Source organism: Galeopterus variegatus, unplaced genomic scaffold (genome assembly GCF_000696425.1).
Source record: "Galeopterus variegatus unplaced genomic scaffold, G_variegatus-3.0.2 Scaffold231, whole genome shotgun sequence".
NCBI classification, from domain to species: domain Eukaryota; kingdom Metazoa; phylum Chordata; class Mammalia; order Dermoptera; family Cynocephalidae; genus Galeopterus; species Galeopterus variegatus.
In genome coordinates this window covers 509,223-534,481 of record NW_007726342.1, presented here as the reverse complement: position 1 = coordinate 534,481, position 25,259 = coordinate 509,223, and the positions used below count along the sequence as shown (strand labels likewise).

The 25,259-nt window shown below is 38.1% G+C and overlaps 1 protein-coding gene across 1 annotated transcript in view; it reads left to right on the top strand.

The window, feature by feature from the left end:
• The first annotated feature begins 1,909 nt into the window (after nt 1-1,909).
• The window catches only part of LOC103585333 (coiled-coil domain-containing protein 170-like), a 49,367-nt gene continuing 26,017 nt past the window's right edge, over nt 1,910-25,259 (top strand). Inside the window, exons 1-2 of the mRNA XM_008566258.1 lie at nt 1,910-2,246; nt 11,209-11,337. Coding sequence (XP_008564480.1) covers nt 2,109-2,246; nt 11,209-11,337 — 267 coding nt within the window. The 5' untranslated portion in view covers nt 1,910-2,108. The remainder of the gene's footprint in view (nt 2,247-11,208; nt 11,338-25,259) is intronic.

The window sequence follows — 25,259 nt, the reverse complement described above, 5'->3', positions numbered from 1 at the left end:
GGCCTGTGGCTCACTTGGGATAGTGTGGTGCTGATAACACCAATGCCAAGGGTTTGGATCCCTACATATGGATGGCCATTTAGCTCACTTGGGGGAGCGTGGTGCTGACAACACCAAGTCAAGTGTTAAGATCCCCTTACCGGTCATCTATGAAAAAAAAAAAATTATGCTTTTCACTTTCTGCTAAATGAAGCGTAGCATACTATATCTTCTGAGTGTGTAAAAATAGAATAGTCATGCACAAACATAACAAAACATAATAATCGTGTTATATGGCTATATTTTGTTAATATTTACTTTTAGACACCTAATATATTTTTATTATATTTTACAAGGTTAGTTTGGGAGCATAGTACTATAATCATCTATATAAGTTAACTTCATATTAAGTTTTTTTTTTTTCCTGATGGGTTCTTTCATTGTTTGATCTGTATTTTTTGTGCTTGGTATGGGATGATAAAGATAAACCAGAAATAGATCCAGCTTTAGGTACCTTTAATGTAGAGAGGAGGTGAGATTTTTACATAATCCTATATTGAACAAGGTAACAGTCAAAAGAAAAGTACTATATAGATCATATACTATAAGAGGTAGGAAAAATTACCTTCACCTTCTGGGAATCAAAAGTTCCCTGGAGGAGATTGTTCTTGAACTGATACTGAAGGATTTATATTTTCATCCTTCTGGAGATGTATTTTGGCCCACACAGTAGCTTGTTTCTTAAACGCAGTATGAGTGAAACTCATTAAGTGAAGTTATTTTGAATAGAACACAAGAATCATAAATGGTAAGGAAATAAAAACAAAAGTAAAGGATGAAATTCTTAAGAACTTTGTTTCCAGTATCATTCTCATTCTACGACTAAGGAGCAGTTTATTCTCCCATTTCATCCACCAAAACTTAAGTTCTTCTTTGACTCTCTTCTTTGGCTCTTATAAAAGGAATTGATATAGTAATGATCTTAGGTATCAAATAATGGAAATGAGGAAGAGACGAACGTCTCATTAGAGATATTATACTTCAACACCAATACATCTGGAATGAATTAATAGAAGAATTTCCAAGCATATTTCAGGGTTAGTGAAGAAAGCAAGACCGTTATGCTTTCTGTTCCACATTCTCCAAATCACATAACCTTTATTTTTTTCCTCCTCTTATGAAAATTCCTGTTTGATTCTGGGACTATTTGATTTTCTGCAAGATACCACTCAGCAAAGGAAACATATACCCCACTCATTTGCAGCCCCTCCAGTGCACTGTTTCTAAATGCCACTTTTTTTTTCAGACTATATTCCCTGATCTTAAAGAAGAAATCCCTGTCCTACTGATTGATAAAACATAAGGACATTAATTTGGAAGATGCCTTTCCTCTATTTCTTCTGATTTCACATTTTTTCTTTTTTCTTTTTGTTGCTGGCCAGTATGGGGATCTGAACCCGAACCCGTAAGTTTGGTGTGACAAGGCTGCGCTCTAACCAACTGAACTAACCAGCCAGCCCAATTTGACTTTAGAAAAGAATGATAGTATATGGACTTGAACTGGGTAGGGAAAATGGATTTAAGGCAGTAGTGACATTCTTGGGAAATTGAATATATAAAAATTATAATGTGAGGTTACATTTTACATTCCTTTGGGGTAGAAATAGAAAGAGCACTATGAGCTATCACATGCTACATTAACTCTTGTTTGACTTTTTATCTTTTGGATGAATCTTGAGGTATATAGTTAGCATTTCTGATAGGTTGAGAAACTGAAAATGAAGGACATGTGCAAATCAGGTATCTAAACATATGATTCACAAGTAGCACTGAAGTATGATATTATAAGTGAATATATGTATATTAACAGGCTGCTTCAATCAGTTACCATCTAAACAGTGTTTTCATGCTTTCTTGAAGCCAGGTCTGCCTTGTCTCCAAGTGCCAGGTTCAGCAGGCAGCTGCTTCTGATGTCTAGCTAAGCACTGAGGATCTGAAGTGGAACCTTTCAGAAGACATTGCTGTTGGCACTGGGCAGACCACAGCATCTCTTCCTGACTGCGAATTTCCCTTGGAAGCACCTTGAGTCATCATTACTAGATCTGTTTCATGCTTTTTGTATCTCCAGCATGTTGGGCCCTTTCCAGTTTTTGAACCACACAGATCCAGGAAGGCTTGCTACTAGCCAAACCAAAGGGCCGCATGAGGCTAAACCATCAGAAGTCAGGCATCTGTCAGCTCACAGATCTCGGAAAAGTAACCAAGTGGTGAGTTGCACTCTGGCATTTATTTTTTCCCCATTCTCAGAAGGTCAGGGTTAAACAATCTCATGTACAACTGAGTGGTAGGAGAGAGAGAAAGTCCAGTTCTATTTGCCCACTTGCCTGTGTTACTGCCCTTAGCATCTTTGTTGGTGAATGATTCAAGAGATGATGTCAAATGTTCTTGCACTTCTTCATTCCTGGCTTGACTCTACAACAAGGAGCGGCGAAACATCTAAATCTAATGGAACTTTGTCGGGCCTTAAAAACCAACGCCACCTTAGGTGACATTACAAGCAGCGCCATTATGGGCCCACAAGGGCGTATTAATGTGGCAGCCTAAGACGGCGCCGGGGGGGAGTAGGGTGGGGGGGTCTGTGGGAACCTTGCTTAAGCCCTTATTGGCTAAATATGTGCTTCTGCGCTCGTGAAAGGCATTGAGACAGGATTCATGCCTTTGACCTTTAAATTGATAGGATTATGTAAAGCTAGGCATTGAGACAGGATACATGCCCTTGACCTTTAAGCTGAATGTTAAAACCTCCCCTCCCTATCTGCCTATAAAAGCAAGTGCTTGTGCAATAATAAATGGAACTGCTGGACAGAACCCCCACCGCATTGGAGTGTCCTTTTACCTGGGCTGTTTGGGGGGCCGGCGGTGTGCTTACCTCTCTTCATGGCTCTCTTCCCCCGTCTCCTTCCAAAGGGGACTGGAGGGAAAGAGGAATCTGGGCCGTTCACTCGCTCACCAGAAGGAACGAGGCTAGGGCTGTTTGGGTCGGCCAGCGGCGGCGGACCTGACAGAACTTCAAGTGGGTTTTATTTATTTTCACCATTTTGGGGGTTCTGACATTTCACTGAGACCCACAATCCCAAAACAATATAAAAACAGGCTGTAAAGGGCCTTGGAGTTAATTTCTTATTTTTTAAAATTTTTATTAGCATATTCATTGTTACAAATCATACTTTATGACCCTTATCCAATATCTCCCCTCCCCCTCCCCCTCCCTCCTCTAATAACCATAGATTTGTTCTCTCCATCTGATTAACTATTCTTCTGTTGGTTTGTTGCCTAGATGATCTGTCCAGTACTGAGACAGGTGTGATCAAGTCCTCCCCTATTATCATAAATCAGATGCTGCTTTTATTACTCTGGAGTGTGTTTTGTGGAGAGAGGACCTCTTCTTTTTTTTTTTTTTTTCTTTTTTGGTTTCTGCTGGTGCCTCTCCTTATGTCAGTGAAGTTGAGAGTCTGGTGTGCCATCTGCACAGTGGCTTCGACTGCTGCTATAGAGACTAGCTGCTTTTGGGCAGCCATGGCAATTACAGTGGCTATGGAGGGCTACCCGCATAAAAATGGTGTTTTTGGTGTGCTCTTTACCTGGCTGCAGCTGGGTTCAACCTCTCCCAGCTCCATACCTCAGGACCCCAGTGGGGCCCAGGGCATCGGCAGCAGCTTGCCTAGTTGTGGCTGGGTTTGGCATTCCCTGGCTTCACACCTCAGGGCCTGAGCAGGTCCCTGGGGCAGTGGCAGCAGCTTGTCTAGTTGCAGCTGGATTCAGCTTCCCTTGGCTCTATGCCTCAGTCTAAGATGTTGTTGCAGAGCAGTTGGGGGGGGAGAAGGAGGAGGGAAGGGGGAGGGGAAATAGGGTGGAAAGATGAGGAAGGAGAAGGAACGTGATTGAGGCCTATGGCCCCCCACCATTCTGGCAGGGGAGACCAGGGTGCTACCAGTGGTGGCTCAGTGGTCATCTGTGGGCTGGTTGCGGATGTCAGGGTGGTGTGGCTGAGGCCCTTGGTCCTCCACTGCCCCAGATTGGGAGCCCGGGGCACTACCAGTGGCAGCTCAGTGGTCATCGCTGGGCTGGTTGCAGATGTCAGGGGGGCATGGCTGAGGCCCTTGGTCCCTCACTGCCCTGGCTCAGGACCCAGGTCACTTCCTGCGGCAGCTCGGTGGTTGTCTCTGGGCTGGTTGTGGATGTCGGGAGGCCATGGGTGAGGCCCTTGGCCCTCTCCACTCCCTGGCTTGGGAGCCCAGGGGGCTTCCGGTCCTTCTAGGTTTTATAGGTGTTCTTTGGTGATGATAGACCTTTACAAGTTAATATCAAACTTTGTCTCTGATCTGTGGCTATTTTGTTTTTTCTTTCAGTTCTGTGTTGGATTATTTGCTGTTCCCACCACTTAAGCTCTGCACTAGAACTAATTTGTTGTCCTTTGCTTACTTCTAAAATGGAGGAACTTCCTGTGGGGACCAGCACTTGAGCCCTGTAGTTGAGCTAAGCTAAATTGCTTCATTGCTGCTGATTCCCTGGGGAAGGCTTTTTGTGCAGCTAAAGTTTTTTTTTTTTTTTTAAAGATGACCGGTAAGGGGATCTTAACCCTTGACTTGGTGTTGTCAGCACCATGCTCACCCAGTGAGCTAACCGGCCATCCCTATATGGGATCCGAACCCGTGGCCTTGGTGTTATTAGCACCGCACTCTACCGAGTGAGCCACGGGCCGGCCCCAGCTAAAGTTTTAATGTTTGACCGTGTATGTACTTCCAGGTCTCATGAGGTCTGGTACACCCAGGTTGCATGGAAACTCTGGTCTGGGCCTAAGTCTTTTCAGTAAACTGCACTCCCTGCAGTTCTATATTCCTGACCAGTCTCCACTGAGTGGTACTGCGCTGATTGAGGGCAGATCAGCTGTCCATGCTGTGCCCCAGTGTTCCCCCAGTGGGCCTGTCTCCCCAACTGCCCACACTCCACCAATGCTTCCCATAGGATGGGCCTTGCGCATGTCCCTTGTGATGACTCACTGGCCTCTGAGTGGTTCCTTTTTTCTGTTGTCTGTGGCTCCTTGCTTGTATGTGGGTCCATGGGAACCTTATTAGTGGTCTTGCTGGCCAGGGGGTCAAGGCCCTTTTCCCCCTTGCTGCCTCCAAGCAACTTCATAGGAAGAGCACAGCTGAGGCTTTTGCCAGCTCTTGCTCTGTGTGCTCACCAACTCCAGCCTTAAAGCAGATGGGGCTTGAAATGGTGGGAGCAAGCCTTTCTCTCATTGTGGTTTCTCCTGCCTTCATGCGCTCTGTAGGTCTCTTCTCTTCCCCTGAGCTCTAGCAGCCCCAGCTTGGCTATAGTTGCTTTTTAATAGTTGTAAATTGATTGATTTGTGGGAGGGAGTGACTCTGGAGACTGTCTATTCTGCCATCTTGAGAGGAAGCTGGAGTTAATTTTAACCAATCCCTTCACTTTGCAGATAAGGAAACTGAGCACTAGAGAGAGTGGCAGAACTAAGTCATCTGACTTCCATTATCTTTCTAGTGCACCATATTACCACCTTGGTCTATAGCCTTGTTTTATTAGGGCTAGAAACTAATGAGAATCTTTCCGAAAATTAAATATCCTCTTGAATCAGATGATGTCCCTTCCACTGGTATTTTTAAGACCAGTAGGAAGAACCACTCAGTCTTTAGTTTAGGGCTCCTAGGAGATGAAATCTGAGCTGGGGGTAGGAAGAATGGGGAATTAGGGAAATGTTTTATTTTCTCCCCCTAGAGGCTTTAAATGAGAATGTCAAGGCTGCTAGCTATGTTAAAAGTAGATAATACTATGTAAAAGGACAATGTTCTTCTATCTTTAGTAGTTGAACTCCACTCAAGTACATAAATGCTCATGAATCCCTCCAGGAATTTAAAAAATTATTTTGCCATTTTGCATGGAGTATGATAACACTATAAAAACATATACCAGTACATTATAACGTTATAAAGTTTATACTAATAAAGTAATTGTAACCTTATTTTCAACTGGTCATCATTTAACTATGAACTTTATTTTAAATCAATTATAAAAAAGATCGAGTTTACAACAAGTAAATTTTAAAATAACATTTTATGTTTTCTTCGGGATCAAGTATAAAAATCTACGTAGAGTTCTAACTATAATGCAGCATCATAAAATTGCTATTGTCATCTGATAGCATTCTTATATTTCGTGATTTTAAAAGTCAATTGGGGGGCTGGCTGGTTAGCTCAGCTGGTTAGAGTGCGGCCTTGTAACGAAAGGTCAAGGGTTCAGTTCCCCATACCAGCAAGCCACCAAAAAAAAAAAAAAAAGTCAGTTGGATTGTGTTTGGAAATTTTTATTTTTGTATTTAATTCCAAACACAGTAAAAGTACAGTGACTAATATAACATCTATCCTTTGATCTCATTCCTGCTCTTGGGATGGATGATTTAAAAATTTTTAACAAGTAGGGTCAGATATCAACCAGTAAGAATCTTTGCCACGCCTAGCACTGGGGCAGTCCCTGAAGCCCCTACTGTTGAGCACTAGCTGCCTTGGTTACTGCAGTGTAGGGGAGGTGAGGGGTCCCATGGTCAGGAGTGGTGAGAGATGGGGGTGCCAGGGCAGTTGCTATTACAAACCCATAAGAAAGTATTATTTGACCATCGTGGACCATTTTTTTTTTTCAAGGATGATAATTATTCTCAACTAGATGTATAGACTTTGATTTTGATAAATGTAGTATATGCCTGTTAACCGCATTGAGTCCATAACAAATTATATTTATATATCATAATTTTTATACATTTAAATTTTTTCTTATGTAAACAAGCAGTGAGTAGTATCCTTATACAGCATGCCTTCTTGTCCATATTTTAAACTTTGAGATAAGGAAATTTTTCAAGCTGTATTTAAAAGTACTTGTCTACAAAAAATAAATTGCAGGTTGAATGTTTCTTATTTTTATAAATTAAAAGCTAAATTGGATATTTGTTATTATTTTTTCTTTTTTGATTGGTATTTGAAATCTTAGTGATATTGTGATGTACTAAATAAGATATTTAGGACATCTTAATCAATTTACTCTTTTGTTTTGGATCTCAAGCACACTATCAAGTTAATCATACTTAGTTCATTATCATTCTGTGCAAAGCCCCTTTCATTTTATTTTTTCATCATCATTTCCATTTCTATCTTATCTCAATTTAATGTATTTGATATATGTCTTTCAATATATACATCTTTTTAAAATATGTAGTTTTGTGTATTGGTTTATTTTTAAGAATATGTCATATACAAAAAAGTATAAAGTATATACAAACAGATTTGATTAAAAAAACAAGTACCTATAAGCCTACCACCCAACTTCATAGAACTTTACCAGTACCTTAGAAACTTCTTGTGTGCCCTTTCCTGATTGAATTCCTTTTCTTGCACCTAAAATTGAAAATAGTGTATATTTTGAATTTTTGTGTATATTAATTATTCCCTTGCTTCTCTTTCTAGTTTTATATGATATATATTCTTAATTGATATTATTTAACTTTATCTTGTTTAAAAATTTATATGAATGGAAAAGTTTATACTGTTTTTATCCTTTCTAACTTGGTTCTTTGTTTAGCAAGATCTGTGTTGATGTATGTGCAATTATTAATAATTTTCATCATTTGTAGTATGCTATTGCAGGAATATACCATAAGTTATTCATCCATGGGCCAGCCTGTGGCTCACTAGGGAGAGTGTGGTGCTGATAACACCAAGGCCATGGGTTCGGATCCCATATAGGGATGGCCAGTTAGCTCACTGGCTGAGCATGGTGTTGACAACACCAAGTCAAGGGTTAAGATCCCCTTTCTGGTTATCTTTAAAAAAAAAAAAAAAGTTATTCATCCATTAAATTATTATTTGACATATGGGTTGATTTGGTTTTTTGATTTTTTGAATAATGTTGATAATCTTTGCTTTTAAATAGAAAATTTAGTCCATTTACATATATTAATAATACTGATTATTTGGATATATTTCTACAATCTTTTTTTTTTTTTTTTTTTTGATGGCTGGACAGTACGGGGATCCAACCTTGGTGTTATAAGGCTGTGCTTTAACCAACTGAGCTAACTGGCCAGCTCTCTACTTCTATTGTTTTATCATATGCATTCTATTTGTCCCTTTATCCCCTTTCTGTCATGCCAAAACTGATTATTTTTTTGTTGTGTTGTGTTGTATTTGTTTTCTTTTTCTCATTCCAGTTATTCCTTTTCTCCTCGTTTAGAAGTTATATGCTTTGTGGCTATTGTTTTAGCCATTATAATACATTTTATTATTTTAAGTAATACATTTATTATTTAAATAATACATTTTATTATTTTAATATTTTATTATTATTTTTATTATTATCTAAGTATATACTTATCAAAGTTAACTAAATCTTTGTTACTCCTGAGAAATCTGAAGATGTTATAGTGCTTTAAGCTATTTTTCTCTTCTTAATGTATTTGCATCTTTTTTGTCTTGTGTTGGTTATATTCTTTATTTTCAACCCCATAAATTAGATTTTTAAAATTAACTGATGCTTATTTAGGTATACCCACACAATTGCTACTATTTTTGTTCCCTATTCTTGTATCTCAGACTTTGTAAGTTCATTTTTCTTATCTGTGAAGTGAATCCTTTAGAACTTTTTATTTATTTATTTATTTTTATTTAATTTTATTTATTTTTTAATTTTTTTTTAAAAGATGACTGGTAAGGGGATCTTAACCCTTAACTTGGTGTTTTCAGCACCACGCTCAGCCAGTGAGCGAACCGGCCATCCCTATATGGGATCCGAACCCAGGGCTTTGGTGTTATCAGCACCGCACTCTCCCGAGTGAGCCACAGGCCGGCCCTTTTAGAACTTTTTAAAAGTGAGAGCCTATTGGTGATAAACTCAATTTTTGTTTGTCTAAAATGTCTTTATTCTACTCTTATTCTTAAAATATAATTTTCTTTGGTATAAAATTCTAGCTGACATTTACCATATTTCCTTTATTTTAAGAAACATAATAACACCAAGGTCATGGGTTTGAATCCCCAGACTGGCCAGCCACCAAAAGAGAAAAAAGAAAATAAAAGAAACACTATTATTTTATGCACTATTATAAAATTTTAAAGTATGTTTACTGCTGAAGGATTCATAAATGAATAGTTTAATATGCATCCCAATTGCAGAGATACGTAAATGTGAAAATTTGTTCCTCTTAGAATTGATGAAAGATGATGTATTTTTCTTTCTACATTGTAGATATTATTCTGTTTTCTAGCTTTTGTGTTACTGCTGAGAACTCATTCACCAGTCTGATTGTTATTTATTTGTAATTATCTTTCTTTTTCCATTGTCTGCTTTTAACATCGCTTTCTTTGATGTTCTTCAGTTTTATTATGAGTGCGTAAGTAAGGAATTCGTTTTATTTATTTTCCGTGGAATTTGCTAGACCACTTAGATTGGTATCTTTCAACAATTATGTTAAATTCTCAAACATTATTTCTTCAAATATTGCCTCTTCCCCATTCTCTAAATTATATTTTTCTTGGATTCCAATTAGAAATGTTAGACCTTCTCATTTTAATCTCTGTCTTTAAACTCTCCTTTACATTTACCATGTTTTTTTCTCTACATGCTTCTCTTTTGTAATTTCTTCAGATATAAGTTTATGCATTCTTCAGCTGGGTCTAATCTGCTTCTTTAGTATGTCCATACAATTTTCAAATTAAAATTATTATACTTTTCATTTCTATAAGTTTTGTTTGGTTATTTTTTCAATATTTTTATTCTTTGTGGTCTCTTGTAACTTACTCATATTTTCAAAGTTCTCTTTTATTTCTTTAAATATTCAAACATAGTTATTTTGTATTCTCTTGTGCAAGTCCTTATTCCTAGTATTTTGGTAGGCATGAAATTAATTCTAAAACCTGATAACTTTAGAAAAATATGTTTTGTTTCTTTAGTACATTAAGCATTTATACACATTTTAGTGATTTAGGTTAAAGCATTTTTCTTTGTTTCACTTTAATCAAAAGACTTTGTCTTTACCAAAACTTATACTAGTTATAATTTAGAATATTGCACACCCTTTTGACAACAGGGGGAGATACCATAATACAGATAAATACGCCTTAATTTTTACCCTCAGTGTAGATATGGGAAAAATACAAAATTAATATTGATCTACTGAAATCTGATTTTTAAAAAATTATTTTGTGGGGCACAGAAAGAGAAATACTGCATGTTCTCACTCATAAGTGGGAACTGAAAACCAATCCATCAATCAATAATAAATTGAACTTTCTGAAGGAGAGAGCAGGAAAAGGGAAGTGGGGGATAGTAAGGCTAGCTAATGGACGCAAAACAGCTAGATAGGAAACATAAGTTCTATTGGTGTACAGTCACACCAGGCATCTATAATTAACAATAATTTACTGTATATTGTCAGTTTGCTAGAAGAGAAGAGACCAAATGTCCTCATCACAAATAAATGATTAAGATTATAATGAAGAATATGCTAATTACCCTGATTTGATCATCACATTATGTACACATTCAACTCTGTACCCCACAAATATGTACAATCAATATGTTTCAATAAAACAATTTATTTTGTGCATAGGAGTCAATTTGTAACCAAAAAATTGAACAAATACTGGTGAATCTTTCATCAGTGACTTAATAGTTCAAATTTTTATAAGCTTAAACTTTTTTTTTTTTTTTGATGGCTGGCCAGTACAGGAATCTGAACTTGGTGTTGTAACACCATGCCCTAACTAACTGAGCTAACTGGCCAGCTCCTCAAGTTTCTATAAAGTTTTTATTAGATGTGAATTAAAATTTCCCCAGGCATTTTATGTGTGTTTACTTGATTCCTATACTCTCAGAAATTGTGTCTATTTAGATGTGCTGCATTTATTTATGGCTGATGTTATAAGTTATAGGGTAAGTAATAATTTTTAGAAAAAATGTAAAGTAGCCTTTTAGGCCAACATGTTACTTGCTATTTTCCTGGAACCTATTGCATTTGTTAGTGTAGCACCTCAAAATGAATATTTTGAAGTTATATTCTGTATATTTAGAACTACTTATTTGTGTTTGTGTGGGCTCGAACGTTGTGGGTTTTGATCCATAGGGTATATATTTAGTTAATTAATTTACAATTTCTCTTTGTAGGCTTGTTTTGATCCACCTCTTGAAGTGGTTCCCACCAGGAACCTAATCATGTACAACAGAAAGGCAGCTGACCCAGTCCACCCTGAACTGGCTGGTTTGTTGGTAAAAAACAAGAATCTTTTAGCTGAGGTATATGGATTATCTGAAAACAAAGCACTATGGGAAATTATATCCTCTGTAAAAGTAGGAAGAGAAACATCCTGATAAAGGGCTCAAAATATTATCTTAATTCAGGTTTGCTTTTTTCTCAATATTGAACTCTTTCATCAGTGAGGATCACCAGTTTAGATCCAAATCTGTCTTTAGCCAGAGAACTGCCTTGTTCTTACATAGTTAAGTGCTTTTGAGGTGATGTCCAAATGCTTGGAGTATTAGAACATTGCTTATGAACTAGCATGCTCAACATTTATGTAATAATAATAATAATCAGTTATAAGTATTAAACATTTTTTTTTTTTTTTTAAAGATGACCGGTAAGGGGATCTTAACCCTTGACTTGGTGTTGTCAGCACCATGCTCACCCAGTGAGCTAACCGGCCATCCCTATGTGGGATCCGAACCCTTGGCCTTGGTGTTATCAGCACCGCACTCTCCCGAGTGAGCCACAGGGCCGGCCCCTAAGTATTAAACATTTTTAATGGAAAGGATGAGTTCCTATTTTCAATATGCCACCAAATGGCAAATATTCACTGGTTTTATTTAATATTTAAGACATCTGAGTGACATCAATGGATTAAAAAAAAAAGACATCACAGTTGTAGGAAATGCCTTGACTTACACTCTCTGTGATTAAGAGTAGAGAGTGCTTGTAGAAATTCTTTAATTGACCTAATGAGTTGTCTAGAGTAATCTTGGCATGATGGAAAAATATGTGGCCCTTTAATTTTGTGGAAAATTCTCTGAGAGGGAGTAGGAGTGGGTATGTGGAATATGGTAGATATAGAGAGACAGTCACCCACTTGGCAAATAGCAAGAAATTAGAATCAATGAGAATCGCAATAAATGGAAGAGAGTCTGAAAGTATCTTTAGTACAAATTTTAAGTCACAAAGAAAAATTATATAGGATTTGGCAAATCATTTTGTTTTAGAGAACTGTATGGCTTAAAGGAATCCCAGCAGATCTGAGGAAGAGAAACTATCACCCTAGGCCCTCTATTTAAGGCTGGAGCTACTTAGTCCAATACAGTAGCCATGAGCCAGAAGTGATTATTAAACACTGGGAATGTAGCTGCTCCAAATAGCAATGTGCTGTAAGTATAAAACACACACTATATTTCAAAAACTTAGTACAAAAAATAAAGAATGTAAGCTATTTTATTAATAATTTTTATATTGGTTACATGTTGAAATGAAGACATTTTGGATCTATTGGTTTAAATAAAAAGTATATTATTAAAATTTTTTAAAGATTTACACATTTTTGTAACAAATTTGATTAGCTCACTCAGTGGAGTGTGGTGCTAATAAAACCAAGGTCAAGGGTTCAGATCCCCATGCTGGCCAGCCCCCAAATCCCCACAAAAATTCTTTAGTTGAGCCGAATTATTCTCGGTATATTTGTTGTGAGAGATGGTCTTATAGATAATTATTCTTAGAAGCTCAAAGGCCATTGTCATTGTTAAGGGCACTGTGATGTGGCTGTTTATATCTGTATTGCCTCCATGGTTCCCTTTCAGTAAAATGTTCAGAATGTTTAAACTTGGGGGCACTGACCAGCCCTTTGAATAAGTAGCTATCTGTAGTAGCAGTATCAGTTTTTTAGTGCTGCCATAACAAAGTACCACACACAGTAGCTTAAATAACAGAAGTTTATTTTCTCACAGTTCTGGAGGCTAGAATACTGAGACAAGCTGTCAGCAGAGTTTTTTTCTGAGTCCTCTTTCCTTGGCTTATTTGGCCATCTTCTTCCTTCATTTTCACATGATCTTCCCTCCATAACTGTGTCTGTCTAAATTTCCTCCTCTTAAGAGAACACAGAATATTGGATTAGGGCCGACCCTAATGATCTTGTTTTAACTTAATTACCTTCTTAAATAGTCTATTCTCAAATACAGTCACATTCTGAGGTACTGGGAATTAGGACTTCAATATACAAATTTTGTGGGGAACTCAACTCAGCCCATAACAATACCCTTATTCCTTGCAGCCTCTTTTCTGCCCAGGACCATATTAAAGTTCCTGTCTGTTACCTCATCTATCAATAGCCTGATTCCAGGTTTCATTTAAATATAAGTATAGATAAAGATATTGTATTAGGCCATCTCTGTTGCTTATAACAAAATATCTGAAACTAGGTAAAGTATAAAGAAATGCAATTCATTTCTTACAGTTGGTAGGCTGGGAAGTCCAGGGGTCACATATGGTGAAGGCCTTGTTGGTAGGTGGTGACTCCTCACAGCAACACAGGGTGTCACATAACAAAATGGCTGAGCAAGAAAGTTAAACTTCTCAGTCGATCTCCTTTTAAAGCCATTAGAACCATGCCCGTTACTCCATGAATGGATCAATCCATTCATGAGGACACAGTCCTTGCAATCTAATCACCCCTCTAAGGCCCCACCTTTCAATTACCATAATAGGATTCCCCACCCTCTTAACAATATTACAGTGGAAATTAAGTTCCAATATATGGAACTTTGGAGGACACAGTTAGCCATAACATTCTGTCCCTGTCCCCCAAAGTTTATGTCCTTCTCACAGGTAAATACATTCATTCCAGCCTCAAAGTCTTAACTTGTTTCACCTCAAAAGTCTAAAGTCTCATCTGTGAAATCAAACAAGTTATCTACTTCCAAGATACAATGGGGGAACAAGCATAGGGTACATATTCCCATTCAAAAAGGTGGAAATAGTCCAAAAGAATAGGGTAACAGGTCCCAAACAAGTTTGAAACCCAGCAGGACAGGCATTAAATCTTAAAGCTGGTAAGTCATGTACCTTGACTCCATGTTTGGCATTCTCTGCACACTGGTGTAGGGGTAGGATCCTGCTGTTATGGTTTTCCTAGGTTTAGGCCATGCTTTAGTTCTCCCAGGCTGGTGTTCCACTCTGGTAGCTTTACAAGTCTGGGGTCTCCATGGCAGTCCTGTTCCCATGGCTCCACTAGGGATGGCCCTGGTGAGAGTTCTCTGCTGCAACTCTGACACTGTCACCTCACACCCCCAGGGTGTCGGAGATGTAAAGGATTACTCAAAGCCCGTTTTTCTGAGCACTGAGAAACCCTGAAGGGGATAATTTCTAGGAACCCTCGAGAGAGGCATTCCTCCTCAGGAAATTAACACTAAACTGGGGTTCTTTCTCAGTATTTATTCTCCAGGCCAGAAAGTTACAGAAAAGGAACATAGGTGGAGTTATGGCTAAGTATAGTTTAACAATAGAAGCTGGTAACATCAGTGAAATAACGAAGTGACATTCCATAATGCAATTTGTAAAAAGTTAAGTTGGTCCACCAACAAAAGCTTGTTTTTAACAAACACTTTCTTTCCCTACAGCAATTTCTTTAGTATGTTTATATAATAACCAAGGAACTTTCTTAACATATCAATCAGTAGGTTAACCTGTACCAAGGGCATCTGTCCTTGAGCCAGCAATTTTGCTGCGTTACAATTCTTTATCTACAACAGAGACTTTAGCCCAGGGAAATTTTCCTGTCTTTTGCAAGCTTAACACTTCTATGTGTGATTTTAAAAAGTTAGGTTAAACCTGAAACTACAGGGCTTTGGAGGCTAGGTCCTGTGAAATACATTTGCTTTATTAATGTTAGTGCTCTCTGTATGACCCCATATTTCTACTCATCATTGCTCTAGAAAAGCTCTCTGCAGTGACTCCACCTCTGTGACAGATCTCTTCCTGGGCCCCCAGGCTTTTCCATGCATCCTTTGAAATCAGAGTGGAACAGCTCTGACATTTTGCAAGCTTGCATATTTAAACTATGTAGATGCTGCCAAGGTTTCCAGGTTGTATCTTCCAAAGTAGCCATTCTAGCCACACCTGGGGCCAATTTAGCCACAGCTGGAGCTGCTGGAGAAGCTGTCGTATGGGAGCGACATTTGGAGGTGGCCACAGGCAGCAAGCCCATGGAGGGTGCCTCAGGCCTGTTACCCAGAACTATTCTGTCTCCCTAGGCCTTTGGTCCTGGGATGGGATGGACAGCCTCAAAGATCCCTGAAATGTCTTCAAGGACTTTCTTCCATTCTCTTGATCCCTTATGTACTAATCTCCTTAGCAAAAAGTCAAATACAAACTCCCTTGGTTTCCTCTCTCAGACTTTCTTACTTTTTACGTAGGCAGGCTGAGAGTTTTCCAATTTTTTACCCTCTGCTTCCCTTTTAATGATAGATTCTGCCTTTACTTCATGTCTTTTCTGTCATAACTCAGCATAGGCTGTTTCAGCTTCGTGAATGCTTTGCTGCTTAGAAATTTCTTCTACCAAATACCCTAGGTCAGCACCTTGAAGTTCCATATTCCATAAAACTTTTGGGCATGAACAGAATGCAGCCAAGTTCTGTGCCAGTTCATAACAAGGGTGATCTGTGCCCTAGTTTCCAATAAGCTCATCCTTATCTCTATCTGAGACCTTCTTAGAATGGTCTTTATAGTCCATATTTTTATCAGTATTCTGGTTACCACCATTTAACCAGTCTCTAAGATGTTCTTAACTTTCCATGGTCTCCTTGTTTTTTAAACTCTCACCAGCATCTAGGCTTTTTCTAGTCTGCTCCTCTAAATTCTTCCAGCCTCTACCTTACGTAGTTCCAAAGCTACTTCCACATTTCAGGTTTTTATTGTTATAAGCAACACCTCACTTCTAAGTACCAACTTTCTGTATTAGTCTGTTTCTGTTACTTAAAACAGAAATACCTGAAACTGGGTAATTTGTAAAGAAACAATATTTATTGCTTATATTTTCAGAGGCTGAGAAGCCCAAAGTCCAGGAAACACATCCGGTGAGGGCCTTTTCCTGGTGTTGACTCTATAGCAATGCATACACAGTCCTCAAAATCTAGTCACCTCTTTAAGACCCCACCTTCCGATTACCAAAATAGGATTTTCCACCCTCTTAACACTACTACAATGGGGATTATGTTCCAATATGTGAAACTTTGGGGGCCACTGTTGTAGATTGGATGCCATCCCAACTCATTGATCCTTAATCCCCATTGTTAACTGTTGAGGGTTGGAAATCCTATTATGGTGATTGAAAAGGGGGGCCTTGAAGAGGTGAATAGAATGCAGGACTGTGCAGGAGTGAATGGAGTAATCATGGTGGTCAGGAACATGGTTTGAGGGCTTTAAAAGCAGAGTGAATGAGGAGGTTGGTCTCCTGCTCTCCCTGCTCCACCATTTTCTGCCATGTGATATGCCTGGGTCACTGTTGCCACCATCAAGACCCTCACCAGATGTGTTCCCTGGACTTTGGACTTCCAGCCTTCAAAACTGTAATTAATAAGTTTAGTTTTCTTTATAAATCACCCAGTTCCAGGTATTTTGTTATAAGCAACAGAAACGGACTAATACAGACACATTTACCCATAACAGATATATAGATAAATACATATATTTCTTACCATTTTATTTATGCCAATGAATTCCTCTTGTAGCATAGAGAAGTGAATAGAGTTTAAATTTAAATGGAGCTTATATAGACATAATAAATCTTATGACACCTTTGAGCAATTTCTTTGCATTTTTTAAAATTAAAAAAAATTTTTTTTTGGCAATTTGCCAGTGCAGGGATCTTAATCCTTGACCTTAGTGTTACAACACTACTGAGCTAACCAGCCAGCCCAAGAGATTTCTTACATTTATATTTTCTTTCAGAAAAATGTGATGTCAATCGCTGAAAGTTGTAGCAATTTTATTAGGGGTAGCATTATTCTTCTCCTCTACATTATAACTTACTATTAATACTAATGAGTTTGGAATTTTTGATAATTCAGATTTGGATTAGATTAAGGTTTATGTCTATGCATAATTCATTGAAAACTTTTTAAACCAAATTGTCAAAAAAGATTCCATGTACCTTGTTTAAAGTAAATACGTAAGCTGGTTTTAAGAATTTAAAAGCAACTCTATGTACATAAATAACTTGCTAATTAAAATTTTTAAAATCTATTTGTCAAAGCAGATATCTAAAAGGCTCTTCAATATCTCATTTTGACTTAGTTTTAGATACCCTATATATTAAAAAGTGTTCTGTAGCTCCTATTGTTGGCATTTTCTGAATGTAATAAAAATTAGTGACAGTTATTTAATGGCTTCCTGTGTTAAAGTTATTAAAAATAAAAAAAAAGTTTAGTGATTTCAGTGGAATACCTGAGCTTCAGCATGAGTCATCTTTCCCCTTTTTAATAACCTGTTATTGAAACCCACAAGAACACAGTTGTCTTGATCAGATAGTTTTTCTCTTCACTGCATGCATTTAAATTTTTTTGTTGTAATTAACTTTATCTCTTTGTGCTACATACCAAAATAATTATCATGTGTTTCTGCCCAATTATGGACAAACAGGTGCAAGAGAGCTATATTTGAGGAGAGCCAGATATAGAAGGGATAAATATTAACCTATTCAGTTGGTGATTGTGTTGTCTGGTTTAAGCAACATGATATTGAGCTAAAATCTCGCATAGTGCTAGGTAGGCAGCAGTAGTAATAAATATGAGTTAAAGCAATCTGAAAAAATGTCACATATAATGTGTATAATAAGTCCTAGTATCTTAAATTAAATTTAATGTGTTTTGCTGGTACTTTTTAGTTTGCTTTTTATGGAAACTTTTATTTGCAGGTAAGATGTTTTTCTTGCCATAGTGTAGAAATAAGGCAAATAGTAGAAACCTAGTAGGTGCAGCTACATCTGAAAGGGGTGAATGGAAGCAATATAAATTTTGCAGCTAAAGAAAAATACATCCAAACCAATTATTATCATTGTAATTAAAATTTTTCTTGTGATAATTGCAGATTCACTTGCAGTTGTAAGAAATAACACATAGAGATTCTTTGCATAATTTGCCCAGTTTCTTTTCTCCCAATGGTAAAATTTTGCAAAATTATAGTACTGTGTAACTTAAATATTGACATCTGATATAATCCACTGATTGATTTAGATTTCCCCAGTTTTACTTATACTCATTTGTGTGTTTGTGTATTAAGTTCCATGTAAGTAGTTAAGATTCTGGAAAGTTCCAACATCACGATTCTTCAGGTTGCCCTTATATATCCACACCCAATTCCTTTCCATTCCCAACTCATGGCAACCACTAATCTTTCCTCTATTCTAAAATGTTGTCATTTTTGAAATGGTGTGTACTCAAGAAGCTAAACATAGAGTTATCATATGACCCAGTGATTCCATTCCTACATACTTAAGAGAATTGAAAATATATTCACATAAAAACTTGTTCATGAATGTTCATAGTAGCATTATTCATAAAGCCAAAAGGTATATACAACTCAAATGTCCATCAGCTGATGAGTGGATAAGCAAAATATGTTATATCCATACAGTAAAATATTATTCAGCCATAAAAAGGAATTAAGTACTAATACATGATACAAAATGGGAGAACCTTGAAGATATTACGCTAAGTTAAAAAAAGGCCATATGTGATCTCATTCATATGTATGCTTCCATTCATATGAAATGTCCAGAATACGCAAATTCATAGAGTTAGAAGGTAGATTAGTGGCTGCCAGAAGCTGGAAGGATAGGGGAGAGGGGAATAACTACTAATGGGTATAAGGGTTTCTTTTGGGGACGATGAAAATGTTCTGGAATTAGATAGTAGTGATGGTTGCACAACTTGTAAATATACTAAAAACTACTGAATGGTACATTTTAAAAGGCTAAATTTTATGTGAATTAGATCTCAATTTAAACAGTGGAAAAAAATAAACCAATCCAATATGGCTGCACAACTCTGTGAATATACTAAATAATACTCAACTATTTACCTTAACTGGGTAAATTTATGAATTATATCTCAATGCAGGGAGAGTCACTAGCAGTGACCAAAGAAAAGAATAGGATGTCTCTCTCCACAAAGCCCATTCCAGGGTGACAGAGGAGGCATCTGCTCTATGATAATATTGGGGGACCTGAACATACCTTTTGGCATTGGACAGATCATCTAGGCAACAAATCAACAGAATAACCATTACTCTTTCAGATGGAGAGACAAAATCTGGGGTTGTCAGTGGTGGGAGAGAGGAGGGAGATGGGGATGGGGGAGATTGGACAAGGGGCATAAAGAATAAGTACAATTTGTAACAATATACATACTAGTAATGTTGATTTGATCATCATATGTCAACATTGAATTCCAAAAATATGTATAATCAACTATGATTCAATTTTTTTAAAAGGTTATATAAATAGAATCAATACATTTTTAACATTTTGGGATTGGTTTTTCGTGCAGCATAATTTCCTGGAGATTTGTCCAAGTTGTGTGTAATCACAAATTTGATCCTTTTTTTAAACTGAATATTATTACATGGTACGCATGTGCTACAGTTTGTTCAACCATTCACCTACTGACAGGTATCTGGGTTATTTCCAGTTTTGAAAGCTGCTTTGAACATCAAGGTACAAGTTTTTATGTGAACATAATTTTTCATTTCTCTGAGAGTGTGCCCAAGATTACAATAGCCGAGTCATATGGTAATTGCATGTTCAGTTTTATAAGTGCCAAACTGTTTTTCAGAGTAGCTGTATTAATTCACATTCCTACCAGCAATGTATAAGTGATCCAGTTTCTCTACATCCTCACCTGCATTTGGCAATTTCACTATTTTGTATTTTAGACATTATAATAATTGTGTGGTGGTTTCTAATTATGGCTTTAATTTGCATTTCCCTAATGGCTGATGATGTTGAACATATTTTCATGTGCTTATTTGCTATCCTCATATCCATTCTTATAAACTTTATATTCAAGTTTTTTGCCTGGTTTTTTTTTTTTTTTGTCTTTTTCCGTGTCCGGCAACGGATCGCAACCCTCAGTGTCGCCCCCGCACCAGACCGGGACCGGCAACGGGACCGCAACCCTCGGTGTTGCTCCCGCGCCTCGCTCAGCCAGTGAGCGGGAACTGGTCTGTATGTGGGATCCGAACCCTCGGGCGGGAGCGCCGCCGCGCTTCCCAAGCGGCGCACTATGCAGTGCGCCACCGGGCCGGCCCTTTTGCCTGTTTTCTAATTGGATTGTTTTCTGACAGTTTAGAGAATTCTGTAGATATTCCAGTTCCAAGTCCTTTGCTGACAATTTTTATCAGCAAGCTATATCTCAGTTTTGGGCATAGCCTAAATTTAACTAAGTCCTGAACATGTTTCTGGTTCGTTATCTCCAAGTACAACATCAAACTCTTTAAAGTTTGGGTTTCTTTAACGTAAAAAGTAATCCAGTGGGCCGGCCCGTGGCTCACTTGGGAGAGTGTGGTGCTGATAACACCAAGGCCCCGGGTTCGGATCCCATATAGGGATGGCCGGTTCGCTCATGGGCTGAGTGTGGTGCTGACAACACCAAGTCAAGGGTTAAGATCCCCTTACCGGTCATCTTTTTTAAAAAAAAAAAAAAAAAAAAAATCCAGGAGTGTTTTAAAATCTTTGAGTTTGCAAATAACTGGTCATGAGAAGGAAGTAAAAAACTAGAACTAGGGCCGGCCCGGTGGTGCACTGCTACAGTGCGCTGCTTGGGAAGAGCAGCAGCGCCCCCGCCGAGGGTTCGGATCCCACATACAGACCAGTTCCCGCTCACTGGCTGAGCGAGGCGCGGGAGCAACACCGAGGGTTGCGGTCCCGTTGCCGGTCCCGGTCTGGTGCGGGGGCGACACTGAGGGTTGCGATCCGTTGCCGGTCACGAAAAAAGACAAAAAGGAAAAAAAAAACAAAACTAGAACTAGCAAGTCCACTGGAAGACAAATTGACAAAGTTTGGTCATTAAAAGGAAGATTAAAGTGGATCCTGAAATCAGTGTTTGTCTAGTCTTCCACATGACTTTGAGATTCATGCTATCTTAGGTACTTTTCAAAAAACCTGTACCTAATATTATCCTAAAATAGGATAACTAAAAATGAGATTTTAAAACACAATTCTTTTATCATAGTATAGGGAATTGGGGCCACTGCATCACACAACTCCCAGGGATATTATCTATATGGCATATTAGGTGAATGGTGACCATTGTACTGACCTCCTGACTTACTGGTTAAGGTAATGAAGGTAATGCTGAAGGACCTGAGCAATTACTGTGATTATCAGAGGATGGGATGCATAATAATTTTGATAGGAATAGAGTCTTTTTTTTTCCTTCCCCTGCCTCCCAGGAATACAGTTTTAACTCATTTGTTTAGGTTCTGCTGTGTATAAAGTATGAAGATAAGGCCCTTGGGAGGGAAGGACAGAAAAAGAAATGAACCACGATTCTCATTCACAAGAAAATTAGAAAGTAGGGAGATAGACATAAACAATAAAGTGAAATATTAGATAAACTCCATGAGGATAGGCTTTTTGGAGGTAGTGGCAGTTAATGTACACCTTGAAGGAGATAAAGAGTTTTACAGGGGTTGAAGAGGGGCATGAGACTGTAAAAGCATGCTGGAGCAAGTGGAGTAGCCAGAATAACATGCTATATGAGTCGGTAGTCAATGGGGAATCATCACAGGGTTTTAAAGAATATAGTAAGATCTGAGATGACAACTATCGGCAGAATTAGACATCCTTTGTGTTCTTGGACCATCCTGTTCATACCACTATCATTGAACTTATTATGGTATATATTCTAATTATTTATTTTTAGATTGGTCTCTCTAGGGAGCTGGGAAAATATTGTGAATTATTAATCTTCTTTGGATCCCCAGAGCCTAGCACGTGGCTGGAACGCAGAAGATATTAAAGCCTTGCTTGTCAAATAAATGAAAATGAAACAGTTCAAAGAGGTGCTAGACTGAAGGCAGGTAGACCAAGTAACTGTCCTGTAACAGTGTATGAAATGGACAGTGAGGCCTTGAAACAGGACAAAGGCATCAGGCATGGGAAGAAAGGGATAGATAATGAAAGACATAGTAGAGGTAACATTGGTGACTTGAGGAAGAGAAAGAAAAAGAGTGACTCAAAAATGACTGTTGCACTAACAATTTTTAAAGAAATATAAATAAATTTTAGGCTTTCCTTTTTTTTTTTTTTTTTGTCTTTTTCCTGACCGGTAAGGGGATCGCAACCCTTGGCTTGGTGTCGTCTACACCGCCCTCAGCCAGTGAGCGCACTGGCCATTCCTATATAGGATCCAAACCTGCGGGCCAGCCCGGTGGCGCACTGGAGAGTGCACCGCTTGGGAGTGCGGCAGCGCTCCCGCTGAGGGTTCGGATCCCATGTGGAGACCAGTTCCCGCTCACTGGCTGAGCGCGGTGCAGGCGCAACACTGAGGGTTGCGATCCCGTTGCCGGTCCCCAGTATGGGCGCGACACCGAGGGTTGCGTTCCCGTTACCAGTCAGTAAAAAAGACAAAAAAAAAAGGAATAAATAAATAAATAAATAGAAAAACAAACCCACAACAGGAGCGTCGCTGCACTCCCAGCGCCACACTCTCTTGAGTGCACCACGGGGTCGGCCCTTAAGCGTTCCATTTTTAAATATTTGATCTTGTTATTAAAAGGAGTTTTCTAGACAGATCTTTCATAGAACATTTAACCCATTACTTTAAGTAAATTAATTTGTGATTGAATAGGTAGGTCTTATAACAGTATGTGATTTGCAATATCAGACTTTAGGATAAAGAAAATCACATATTTTGTCTTTTTTTTTTTTTTTTTTTTTTTTTTTGAGACTGGCCGCACCGTGCTCAGCCAGTGAGCGCTGTGAGTGCACCGGTCATCCCTATATAAAATCCGAACCCGCAGTGCTGCACCCTCCCAAGTGCGCCATGAGCTCAGCCCGAAAATCATATATTTTGATAATAAATAAAAACTGATAAATTAATGTTTGGAAGGAAGGAGTGGAAATGCTCAAAAAATGCTTCTTTTATAGCTCCTTCACAATTGCTAAGACAAGAAGTAAAAAGTTTCAGTTGTGTGAAAAGTAAGAAGGGAAAATTTGACTCTAGAGTGTAGCCCAAGTTAAAAATTTTTATTACTTTTTTTGGGCCGGCCCATTGGCTCACTCAGGAGAGTGTGGTGCTGATAACACCAAGGCCCCGGGTTCGGATCCTATATAGGGATGGCCGGTTGGCTCACTGGCTGAGCGTTTATAGGGATGGCCGGTTTGCTCACTGGGCTGAGCGTGGTGCTGACAATACCAAGTCGAGGGTTAAGATCCCCTTACCGGTCATCTTTAAAAAAAAAAAAAGAAATTTTTTATTACTTTTTATTTTTTTATTTCACCATTTGTACATCTTTGTAGGATACAGAGTATTGTTTCAATACATTATATACTGCACAGTGATTCGCTTATGGTAGACAGCATCGTTTTGTTCCCATTAGTCCACCCCAAGTTAAAAATTTTGAAAGCATTTCATTATCAATCAGTGACACTGAGTTCTCTTAACTAATCATTTCATCCCTTTTCTCTAAGGAGAATTCACTAAATATATTATTTCACTGAGTTGCACTCCATTCTAAGCAGTTTTAATTTAATGATGCTGTGATTTTTTAAAGGACTTCTGTCCTCACTGTTTCTGACTGCAAAACTGATTTCTTTTAAGAATTTTGCCAGAATGTCCTAAAAAACCCAGCTTCAGACTATAAGCCATTTACTATTTCCATTTCCTCTATGATAGGAGGCTGTAATAATCCTATGAAAATTGTTTAAGGATCAAGACTATAGAGCAGCTTTTAATATACATATTTTGGGGGAAATGGGAGATGTCCAGGAAATGAAATTAAAATGCATTCTAAGTGATGAAGTCAGTGCAAGCCTGGAAGGCTATGGGGCTGGCCATGATGTATTCACTGAATTTCAGAGAATCTTCCTCCCTGGGAAGCTTCATCTGCCTTTCAAACTGTAAGATGCATTTAAAAAAAAAGCGCATTTACATTTTTTATGGACGTTTAAAGAAAAATCCCTACAATAAAGAATTTGTCAAATCCAGTTTAGCACTTACTCCTTAATACCAGCAAAACACTTCCAGAAAGGTTTTATAGATATAGATGTAGATATTTTAAATGTTGTTTATTTATGTATGATGTGTGTGCAGGTTGACTAGCTTGCCTTAATCTTTTTAATGCCTTTCTCTGTATTGTCATATTGTCATTGCATATCTCTGTAAATGTCGATGACTGTAAATGAATCATCACATTGACTTACTTATTTTAGCTTGTTTATTGCCATCTGATCTTAACAAAACAGAATTTAAAAGTAGAACATGTTTGCTGTTGTTGGTGATCATGAACACTTCTCCTGAGGCATTTGTTTTTATTTTCATAATAAAAAAGCAACAAAATAATGTAAAAAAAGTGATTCTAAAGATGGTAGTTGCTATGGTTTGAATGTGTCCCTCCAAAATTCATGTTGAAACTTAATCCCCAGTGCAATAGTATTAAAAGATGATTGCCCTTAGAAGGTGATTAGGCCATAAGGGCTAATCATGGATGATCCCTCATGAATGGGATCAGTGCCTTTATAAAAGGACCTGAGGGAGCAAGTTTGTCTCTTCCACCCTTTCTGCCATGTAAGGACACAACAGCAAGGCACAATCTTGGAAGCAGAGAGGAAGCCCTCACCAGACACCAAATCTGCTTGCACCTTGATCTTGAGACTCCCAGCTTCCAGAACTAAAAACTTCCATAAATAAATTTCTGTTTTTTATAAATTACCCAGTTTAAGGTATTTTGTTATAGCAGCACAAATGAACTAAGACGCACCTTGATCTTGAGACTCCCAGCTTCCAGAACTAAAAACTTCCATAAATAAATTTCTGTTCTTTATAAATTACCCAGTTTAAGGTATTTTGTTATAGCAGCACAAATGAACTAAGACAGAGGGCTGGCCCGGTGGCGCACTGCTACAGTGTGCCGCTTGGGAGTGTGGCGGCGCTCCCGCCGAGGGTTCAGATCCCACATA